This window comes from Thunnus albacares, chromosome 6, assembly GCF_914725855.1.
Source record: "Thunnus albacares chromosome 6, fThuAlb1.1, whole genome shotgun sequence".
Taxonomy (NCBI): domain Eukaryota; kingdom Metazoa; phylum Chordata; class Actinopteri; order Scombriformes; family Scombridae; genus Thunnus; species Thunnus albacares.
The window spans coordinates 13,815,902-13,827,906 of NC_058111.1; the positions used below are offsets into that span (position 1 = coordinate 13,815,902).

The window sequence follows — 12,005 nt, forward strand, 5'->3', positions numbered from 1 at the left end:
GATGTATGCGCTCTCTGTTCTGGTTGTTAAAGAAAAAATTATACAATAAATTACATTGTTTCTGAGAGTCTAGCTCCGCTCCTTTTGTGTCTAGCCTGCATGTGATTGTTGCATTCATGTGAATTTCCTTCCATTGACACACATCAGGTGGATTAGAGACTGAAGTGGCCCACTAGCTATGAATTTGAGTTTCTTGAGTACCTGTCTATCTCTGTTAGTCCTGACTGACAACAGGTTCAGGCTGTTTCCCTGCCCTCTACCTAATGCATGTTGCAGAAAGCTCCAGGCCTCCGTGACCCTGAACAGCAACAAGTCAGCAGACAAAACGAGTCACTGAAACGTCACTTCGTTGCTTGTTCATTATGTCGTTAGTCTGATTGTTATGCCTGAATAAATATGGCCACCCAGTAGTCACTTCATGGGCCATCACACTGATGGAGCAGGTAATGGAGTTTTGATTTTGCCAAGGCTCAAGCTGTCACATCTGTGCTACCAGCATTTGTCCCACCATGGTGCAGCCTGATTTCCCTACACATTTATCCTGAAGTCATCCTTGGTCACAGAGCTGTGTTTAATTTCATAAGCTGTTGAATGTCCCGAGAAGAATGGGGTGGAGACTGGATGACGTAACCCCAAATTCAGTATTAAGAAGAAGATATGATGGGATTAAGTGAGGTGACATTGGGGTTTATCATCCTTGATTTACACCACTGCAGTGATATTAAAAATCATTCAGTGTACTTATTTAATCTGAAAACTGTACATTCCATGTTTCTTGTGGATGTGCAGTACTGTGCTTGTAATAAAGGCACGTATTTTATTTCAACATATTACCAAATTGTAATAGAATTTAAATGAAATTAACTATAGAAAATATGACTTTGTTAAATATAAGACCATTACTTACAATGCAGACAGTGGCGAGATGGTAACAATGTTCATTTCTGAATCGCCCTAAAAAATAGCTCCAAAATGGATGTACTGTATTACCTTATTCAGAAAGGCCACATTTGTAGTTTAGTCCAAAGCGCTTGGCATTACTAAACAGTTCCCAATGCATACCATAGGTTTTTACATTGACCCTCTGTACATTTCACTTAATTTCACTACAATGAAATGAAAAATGAATTGGCATGAGACGTGAAACTCCCCAGGGTTTCCCATTAATTGCAGTCTCCCCTTTTTATTTTTTACATCAAGTTACATCACTGTCATGTGGTAATACAAGTTTCTCATACCAGGGATATGAGATCTTGAAAAGCCACATTGGTGTTGTGTTCAAGTGATGGTGGAAAAATGTAACATCAAGGACTGGATAGTTGGCTGCTGAAAAGCAAGGAACTAAGAAATTGACATGATCTATATTTAAAAGGGGCATGTTTGCTAATTGTCAGAGTTCAGTTTTGTTTTTTTTTTTTTAACAAAATGACCTGTACAAATGCTTTTCAGACAGCTTTCAAAACAGGCACTATTACCACATGTTGCAAGTTCACTTTCAAATCATTCTGAAATGAAAGGAAATCAATGTCTGCCTTGAAGGTATGAAAGCAATCTAAAAACATAGAAATAGTCTGGAAATTGGTCAACAGTAATTTGTCTCAGTCCCCACATACAGTGCCACTTTATCAGTATCGTTTGAGTGGTCAGCATCCAATCCTGGATCCCCATCACATGGGACAGGAAGGCAGGAGACATTGCAAAAACATAAGCTGATCGATGTTACATATGCACAAAATGAAGGATGAAAGAGCCCATCAGATCATCTATCCATCCATTTGCTAAAGCTGCTTACCCTGCCCTGTAGATCATCATGGTGTAAACATCAGTTTAGATGAAAAAAAAAAAACACACAGTCAAAGTGAAACTGTACTCTTCTTTTTATGGTATTGTGTTGCTCTGACAGTTTAAGAAAGGCTTTCCTGATTGCTGATCAAGTGGGTGTAAATAACATGACAAAGTAGAGCGTGGGCAAAGAGGACTTCACCCTCAGGAGGGAAAAGCCTGTATGAAATAGAAGAGTATTTAGAGATGGACAGATGTGCTGTCTGAGTATTTTGGTGACTCTCCCTGTAGCACACACATCCCACATGTCAACCCATTAAGTCTTACCTAGTCATTAGTGCATTATCATGAATGTTATATCATCGTTCTTATCCCCGTATCCCACTGGTTGACCCCAGCCGATATGCACAGACACGCACACATCTGCCGCACTCTCCTCTCTTGCTCTTCATAATCACTCCATAAACTACACAACAATACTTGAGCTGATGAATGCTAAACCTAAATCTGTCCTTATGTAGCATGTCGGCAACTGACACTGACACAGCTGCACATGTTCTGAGAGACCTGCGAACATCAGAGAGAGGTGGATGGGAAGAGCAGGAGGTGGGAGTGGAGAACAGATGACTTGGAGAAAGGTGGAAATGTATGTGTGTGTTTTAAGGGAGAAGACTGCCAGATGAAGGATATCAGGGGACAGTACAGAGGAGGATGAACAGCAGGAGTTCCGGGGTGTTTTCTTGTTGTTTGGAGTGTGGAAGCTTGTGGTCTTTAACCTGTCTGGAGTGTCCGTCAAGTCTGATGTGAGGAAAAAGCTGTATTTTCCGAGCTCGTAGCTACAGGTGGAATTGAGTGTGTTACATCTTGGGACTGAGCTGAGGTCGACTCCAACTGGCTCGTTATTTTCCGTAGAGAAAATGGAGCAAATTTATTCTTCAGTTTTTGGTCCCACTGCTTTATCCACTCATAAAGTACGACCCACCTTTATTTATGGTCCTGCAGAAAAATCAGCTGTGTTAACTGTAGCAACCCTGCTGGCGCGGAACGTCTACCATATTGGTGGCACTGTGGCTGTACCACAGAAATGCAGGCTAGGTGAGTTAATGTGTGTATGTTTGTGTAGATACTATAACTCAATGTGCCTTACAGTAAGAGAACCCATAAACTCTGTGGGTGATAGTTGTCTCTGTATTACATCCTTTTTACACTTGATATAATTGACTTATATCTTGGGCAAGATCATTTTTTTCTTATTTTTGTTAGTGTGCAGGTGGTTTTCCACTGATAAAATGTTTGTGTGTGTGGACAAACACGTTGCATATTGAACATATTGCTTGCTGCTGCTATTTATAGTGCAGGAAAAGAGCAGGAGCTCATGTTTATGTATCAGAATATCCCCAGGATGATTGAATCGTTCACTTTCTGTTACCATAACTTTGATCCCGCAGAAAGCTTGTTTTAATGAGGCGTTGCTCATTATATGCAAGTGAAGATTTGTCTTTTTTTGTATGTGGATTTCTGCGTGCTTTGCCACTCGTCGTAGCAACAATTATGTGTAAATATCATTCATTTCATCCTGTGGACAGTCAGTCAACCAAAACTGAATCACCTACTGCTGTGCTTGTTGTGTTTCATGAACAGCAGAACTGGCTGGGACGGTTGGGGTGGTGGAGCCTTATGTCACATGAATAGTGCATGAAAGATCAGGCAGATGCTGCTGAATATGAATTTATGTAGTTTTGAATAAATTATGATAAACCTTTGGACTGTGGTTCATTCTAGTCATCATCTTCATACCAAATCTTAACAGAGATCTCAGAGCTTTTCAAGAATTGAAATATTAGCCCTAATAGATTATAAACTCATTGAAATGAAGCTACAGATATGGCTGAGGAGATTCCCAAACCAGTTTAGATTAAAAGTGACAGTTAAAATTGAAAGTGATGAATGAAAACCGTTGTTCGTGATAATGTGATGCCAGGCGTTATGTGTTTGCTGTCCCGGCCTAACCTTTATTGTATGCATCTAAGTGAGGACAGGCTTTGTTCGTCAGGTTATCACAGAGGCGTCTCCATCACCTACCCTATTAAAATATGTTTGAATTGCCTGGGCCTCGGTGGCAAGACAAAGCTTTGATCTGCTGTCTCTGCTCTTTACCGACAGAGATGATGAGTTTTTGCATGTTCGCACACACATAACATGCACGCACATAAACACAAACACACACCAGTAAATGAACAATTGCGCACACACGCAGATTTTGTATTCACCCTGAAAGAAATTGGAGAAAAAAAGTAGGGGTTTTTATTCTTCTACCTGGCTGACAATCAAAATTTTCAAAGCGTTTGGCTGTCTTTTTGAGATGGTGAGATTGTAGGGAGACATTTGGGAAAGCACATATAATGTAGCCCCAGACAACAAAGCATGAAGATTTGAAAACTTGCATATAAATGCCAGGTGGGGAGAGCAATCATGCAAGGTGTATAGTGGAATTGTAAATTCAAACTTAAATGCTCATGCTCAGATGCTTTGAGCATTTAATGCCTGAAGGAAAATGGAACAAAAGATGGGAGTTAAAGTGAGCAGGAAGTTAATGATTTGATACAACCATTGCTGGTCATTTGAGGACCAATTACATTATTTCTTATCTTTGGTTACAAAGTAGCTCCCTTCTCCTGAGTAGATATTAACCCTGATTCATCTCCCCCGTGGTCCTCCTGCTTCTCAACCTTCAGCCTTACAAATGCCTTGAAAAATGGGTTGGAATCAGGGATACTGCTGATTTAAATCATACTTGTCAAACAGAACTTTTTCAGTAGTTGTAGTCAGTGGCCCCTCTGACTTGTGGTGTTCCCCAAGGCTCCATCATTGGCCCCCTGTTGTTTTCTATATACTGTACATGCTTCCACTAGGTCACATTATCTGCAAACACAACGTTTATTATCATTGGTATACAGATGACATGCAGGTCTATGTTCTTATAAAATCCAGTATTAAAGCCATCACCTGATGTCTTATCTCTTAGAAATCAAGCATTTGATGTCCCAGAACTTTCTTCAGTTAAATGACAACAAACCCAAAATAATTGTATTTGGTCCCTCAGAGTCCTTCCCCATTTTGCAGAAGATTCTCGGTAATCTTTTAAATCACTTCTTAAAACTTACCTTTTCAGTTATATATTTCCAGTTCCAAAATGTTTTATGTGGTTTATTTGTTATTTTTACAGTTTTTATTCTCTATACCTTTAATTGCTGTATTCCCTTTAATTGTGCTGAATTGTTTTAACTTTTTTTTTCCCCCTTTGTAAAGCACTTTGCAACTCTGTTTTGAAAGGTGCTATATTAATAAATATTATTATTATTATTATTATTATTATTACAGGTTTGAGGTTTGACACTTGCTAGAGAATGCCTGCAGAGGACATAGCAGTTATATAGATAGACTGGAGAAAAATGGGGAAATATGGAAGAGGAAGCAACAATAGGGATTAAATGGACACTTTGGACAAGTTGTGTTTTGACAAGAAGAAGACAAACAGACAATGAAATGATATCTGCACATGTTAGTCCTCTATTTTTGGAGAGCTGCCTTGTGTCGACGGCTGTGCTGGATAAGAAAATAAATAAATGCAGACTTCTGTATTCCCTTTTAGCTTTTATTTATGAAATATATCTGACTGCCTCTTGGAAAAGCACTTTAATATACTCCAAGGGAATTGGAGAATGGGCATGTAGTCTCTAGTGGTGGTGAAAAGCGTTTATTCACTTTGGGCCTTATTTATGATGTTAAATATCGAAGCACCGAAGAAATTATCTAGTCTGACTCATGGATTTCTTAGCCAGAATCAGTGTGAGATCGAAGACCCAGAGGAACATGCCTGTTCATTGAAGCATACAGATCAATACTACAATGTACCCACATTTGACAGTGGACTCCATTGAAATCTATCTATAATGAAGCTTTGGATTTCGGAAGTCTATGTGAGATAAAAATGCAACACGGCCTATTTTCTTATTTCTGATCAATTATTTTTCCCGACTCTTACTGTGTCTTCAGTGTCCCATTATTTATAGAGCACTGAAGCATTCAAACAGTACTACTCAGTACTTGCTCATACACAATGAGCACACATGTATTTATCCACACAATACAATAAATTATCAAATAACTTGTATGATAAATGACTTAAGAGCAAAAGTTACCTTAAAGGTCGATATAGAATATGTCAAATATTAACCTCTTATCTTTAAGAGTGTTGTAGTTGACCTCTATAGAGTGTAACAAAGCCTTGAGCCTTGAGTCTCACTGCTTTTATCATTGTAATTTTGAGCAGCTGTTTTCAGTGAAAAATCATTTTTTCACATCAGAGACTGATGTTCCTTGGGTCCCAGTCCCTATCAGTTTGGTTCCATGTCTAAAACTGGTAACTTTTCTACTGGACTCGGACCAGACAGACATTTTCAACATCACTGTGATAATCACTTATAGATGCCCTATGAAATTTGCAGTCAAACAGTCTGTTCCATGTCCCAGGACCTCATTACTGTTAATGTTCAGCCTGAAAACTGCCTGAAACCAGCTCTTTCAGCTCTTTCAGCTCTAAATTCGACTACTTCTGGGTCTTCTTTACCCATCACTTCAGATGCTAATTTAAATTATTTAAATGATCCACAGGTTTTTAAGACTAGAGGTGGTTTTGGTTTCTTACATCTAAATATACATAGTTTACTAAGGTCATAACAAATATGATCACTTAAGTATCCTGTTGTCTCAAACTCATAAGATAGAGCTGTAAAAGGAGTAACGGAGGTGGTGTAGCAATGTATATAAAATCATTCATCTTCGTACTTGAACTGACTTCATTCTCAATTCCTAAATATTTTGAATTTATTTCCTTGAAAATTGATCTGGGGCGTAATTATTCACTAATAGTAATTGGTGTCTACAGACCTCCTTCTGCTCCTTCAGAAGCCCTAGAAAGAGTGGGTGAATTAATTGCCTCATTGATTGATCATGAGGTGATTATCCTTGGTGACCTGTTTAACTGTTTATCTGAGTTTGCCATGTATCTTAACATGTGGCAAATTCTTGTAAACTTAGTTACTGGCTGAGACAAACCAGTACCTCCTCTCTCTATCAACGGTACCTGCAGGCAGTGAATCACATCAGCAGCAGAGGACAGAGGACATGATGAAAGACAGTGCCAGAAACAGGTTGTGATAATGAAAAGGAAAAAACTATGAAATCAGGAGATTAACAGGAGTAATTATCAATCAGGAGCACAGCAGGAGAAAAGGTTAAAAATAGGGAGACTCCTGTGAAAATTGGGAGTGTTGACAAGTATGGAAATGTGAAGCAGTGGAAAACTAATTCACACATAGTGGTCAGAAAAAATAATGACCAGGCCTTTCTACATGACCGGTACTCCAGTCCAATCACTGACACTCTCAAAATCCCTGCTCATGAACTAGCTTTAAGTTATTTTTGCCAATGTTTTTAACTCAGTATGTCACCATTTAAAAAGACAAGAACAAAATAGAGCTCCACTCCTTGGTTCACTGTTAAGCTTTTAACCTTATTTTTTTCCAGAATCAAAGCATTGGCTCACCAAAGACCCGTGTTATTGGCTTGCATTCAGACAGTTTAGGAAAAAGTGCACTGCTGCTGTTAGAAAAACCAAAACTGACTATCATCTGCACTCATTTGCTAATTCCTCTTGTAACCCTAATGCATTCTGGAAAATAGTTAAATCTACCTCCACCAGTTCTAACACTCCTCTACCTGCCTCTGTTGTTAATGGCCTTACTGAGATAACTGACAGCCATGATATTTTAGCTGCTTTTAACAATCATTTTGCTGCATCTTGTCGGTTATTTGACAGTCTTAGTGTTGGTCCCAGCAGTTGGGTGGAAGAACATAGGTGATCCTTCCTTAATACTACTGCTGAAATAAACCACTCCTTCAGCTTATCTCCTGTCTTCAGTAAGAGGGTAGCTGACTCCTTATGCAATATTGATGCACGAAAATCAACGGGTGATGACAAACTGGAACCATTTGCTTTGAAATCGTCAGCACAGCTAATTTGAATATATAACTCATATTTTCAATCTTAGCATTACCTCTGGCATCATTCCGACAGTTTGGAAGACTGCCTATATTTTACAAAAGCTCCCCCTCTATCTCTCAGCCCTGCTTTCTTGAAATGTTGGTAGTAATTGTTCCGGCTCACAGGCACAGCACACTCTGTAGGTGCCAAAAATTCATACAGCGTTAAGAAGATCTACTTTCTGTTACTGTGCCCTACATACCTGGAATATGCTTCAGAAAAAACCTTCAAGTTGACCTCATTAAAACTGTTGAGTCAATTCCAAGGTCTAATTGCTAATTTTATTGATTATAACTGTCATTGCGTTTAAGTTTTTCTAGTTGTTCTTGTTTTATTTATTTATTTATTTTTTAATTTATTTGTTTATTTGTCTCATTGTCAATTCCTACACTTTTACTTTTTAGCATTGTTAATTTTACCTTGTTTTTAATTGATATAGCCATGTATTCTTCTTTTATTGCTATTTGACTTTAGTTGTGTCTGCATTTATGTATTTCTGTACCTCGGCACCATTGGAAATGAGGGTTCTCTCTTAATGTGTTTTCAGAGGTTTTAAATAAATATAATGACGACGATGGTGATGATTTAACAGCTAAAAAGACAGATATTTTATTAATATTGGACTTACATTTGTCAGGAGGCCAGAAACACAACTCTAGATGAATGCTAATGTTGCTCCACATCTACTGGATGTATAAATAGGCAATTGTTTACTTATACATTTGCTGTAACAACTTTATAAAGTTATAATATGTTGTTACAACCCTGGGTCTAGAAAGTACATGCATATACGACTAAATTATAACAACAAATACATTTACTTAGATATGTGATTCTGGCTGAATAATGTTTTCTGTCAGCATAATGAGAAAATGTTAATTAACGTATTTGGCAAGCTGCAAAAATTTTGATACTGAACATATGAGTGAAATGTCAGTGACAATGTAGGTCTTTTTCTTTTCCACTAAAATATCTGATCTTGCACTATGATATCTGCTAGTAGCAATAAACTTTTTATGGTTTTGTTTAGACCCTGGCAGCACTGGTTAAGGTTAGGGAAAGATGGTCTTGGTTTAATACAGAATAAAAAACTCTGCAATTACTTGAAGCACAACGTGTTTATCAATATTTAAGCAAAATCACAATCTTTCACTAACTTTAACCAAAGTGTTTTTGTTGTATAAACCTAACCACACCCTCTGGTGCTGGAGTCATTTGGAACACAATTTAGTCATATATGAACATTTCTAGGAGACAGGGTTTCAATATGTCAATGTTGTTTTTGCCTCAAAGTGACTAAAAACATAAATTCATAATGATTTTAACCATTATACCAATACATGTGTTAAAGTGTGGTTCAGAAAAAACCTATATTTTTATTCATCCTTCAGTAACATTTGCGGAGGCTTTATGTATAGCTTATAATGTCAGATGTTCACATCATTAATGCCTTATACTGTTCATAAATTCAAGCTTAGAATTGTTGTATGCTATTAAAAAGGGGACCTTTGTGTATTCTATCTATAATCCCTCACGTTTCGTAATAGGCTTAACACTGAATGCAAGAAAGCTGTAAGACATACTTAGAAAGTTAGTGGAGCCTTTGTCGTCATTGTGCTTATAAACTGATAGATATGTCTGTTAAGAGTACAGATCATGTAGGAAATAGAACCTAAATTTACTGTGTTTTTTACATCACAGTTTATTTCTCTTCACATTCCCCCCGATTTTAGTCAATTGTCCTGCACTTTGGGAGACGCTTGTGTGTATATGAGTATGTGTCCCTGGAGTAAGCATAATACTGAGAGCAGAATTTGTGTCATTGCTAAGCCTATCCTCAGGACTGAGAGCCTGTTAACAAGTACTCTGCTCAGCGTGTGTTCTGTTAAGTGTACTTAAATATGTGTTTTGGAGCCTTGAGAGGTTTTATTGTAGTTGTCTTTGAAGATAATCACCCATGTCCTCTCAAAATATGCATTTTAATATTTTTGTATGCATGCATGTGTGCATGCACTTGTGTGTGTTCTAATATAGCCGCCAAAGGTCACACAACATCAGAACATTTAGCTTGCTCATTTCTCCAAGCAGCTAATACACTGTTAGAGTTTGTAGCTGTAAACCCTGAAGACTTTGAGTCATTAGGCTCCCTTGCCAGATTTCCATGCTTGTTTTCCAACAGGGTTTTGATTTTATGCAGAAAATAAGGTCTGTGTTCATAGGCCAAAAACATGTGTACAATTAGTTGTAGGATACATATTATATCTAATATCTTAACTGTGAATTTTGGAAAACATTCACCAGTTAGTTTTTGATATATCATTAGCGAGTTGTTCAATGTCTTGATTTGAAAATGTGTGAATGAAGTCCCTGCTGCAGAGTTTAGTCTCTTAATTGATTACACAGATTTTGGATTTGGGATTAAGATTAGAGGCAAGATTGTGTTTTACATTGTTGGGACAGGCAGTAGTGCGTTTGGTTATTAGCAATAATTCATAATTATCATAGATAATTATGAATTATGAAATCAAGATTTTGTTAACATTAATCAATAATTCGGGCACCAACTGTTGGATCTGTGAGGGACACAGTTGATTATTTGCAATAATTATGAATTATCAAAGATAATTAACTAATTATAACAATTAATAGAATTATTAATATGAATTAACAAATACGGGGCGCCACCCGGAAACTGGGACCAATAACCAAACAAGGTAGTCTCATAAAAGGAGTTCACCTAGAATGTTAATATATGAGAGATATCAACATTCAAGGGTGAAAAAAGAAGGTTGAATTCGAGCTCTGAATCCTTCACACTTTTCACAATATGTTACACACAATAATGACAAAAGAACTTCTCTTTATTGCGTACTTCCAGGGCAAGAATGCACCAGGCTTAGAAGAAAACCCCACCTTCAAGTCCTTATTCTTGCAGAACCTTCATCCATGCGTACGCACTCACGTTGTACTTATGACGCACCAAGATAACCCCTCACTGTGAGATAAGAAAGATGACACAGGTGGCTTGGGAAACTGCTGTCACTTCCAAAGCAGGAGGGAAAACAATTGAGCCTGCCAGCTCAAACACTGAAGCGTCATACAGGTCTGCTGCCTCAAAAGATCACCCTCATAACAGTCCAAAGGGGGGTGACAAAAGGCAGCATAGGGACACTGGGCGTAACCGCCATGTCCACCAACTGCATTGAGATAGGCATTCACACAGTAGAAGCTTTAGAAGGCCATACGCAGAGATTCTGCCCCAGAAGTGTGACCAGACAATGGACAGATTAGAGGATGACCACAGCATCTCTGACCACAGTTCAGAACATGGTCACCATCTATCAGACAGTGACAGTGCCTCTGAAGGTCTCTCTCCCTCTGGCTACACGGAGCGTTATAGCCCTGAGCCACAAGTTAGAAACTTAAGGCACAAGAGCTCTAGAGCTTGCTTTTCACAATTCTAGATAGCGACACAGTCCACCCCTGTACTGACAATAAGACAGATACCAGTGCCTTACCTTTCCTGCAGTTACATAGGGAAACTTTGGTTTGTTAGCAACAGTAGCAACCTCAGTTATTCTAAACTCAGTGATAGCCAGACAGCCTGCTATTAGTTGAGGAAAGCCTAAATTCTGATTCAGCTCAGACACCACTTGCCTGAAGGACAAAATTGTAAAGTCTGCCAAGATCAGACTGAGTACTTCATTGAGTAGTCAGTATTGTCATCAGATCCAATGAGTGAAACAACAAACACTCTTGGACACTCCAGAAATGGCTTTATCATTTTAGGTGCCACTCTCTCTGCATCTCACCTTAACAAAGTTACACCACTAACATTCCTGTTCTCACTAACCCAAAGAGTAATGAGAAACACAGGTTATTTAGGACTATGCCTTTGTTGTTGTCTATCATGTTTTTGTTTTGTAACTCTGACTGTTCTTGCTTAGCTAAGATAGATAGTGTTAACCACTGCCCAGATGTTACAAACTTGAATGAACTGACAAATGATCTCTTTCAACTGTGGACCATACAGTACATGTATGTTTGTCCTCCCAGGATCACACATCAGGTGCAATCCTAGGACCAAAGGGGGGATGTTGGGACTACATGTGGACCA

At 38.3% G+C, this 12,005-nt stretch overlaps 1 protein-coding gene across 5 annotated transcripts in view; it reads left to right on the plus strand.

Moving 5' to 3' along the window:
* Positions 1-12,005, plus strand: part of plch1 (phospholipase C, eta 1) — a 67,637-nt gene that overhangs the window by 14,194 nt on the left and 41,438 nt on the right. The window contains exons 1-2 of one of the 5 annotated variants that reach the window (XM_044355286.1): positions 2,700-2,881; positions 8,929-8,933. The exons of the other annotated variants lie outside the window; for them this stretch is intronic. Of the exons in view, the coding sequence (XP_044211221.1) occupies positions 2,700-2,881; positions 8,929-8,933 (187 nt within the window). Of the gene's footprint in view, positions 1-2,699; positions 2,882-8,928; positions 8,934-12,005 lie in introns of those variants that run through there. 5 annotated transcript variants of the gene reach the window in all.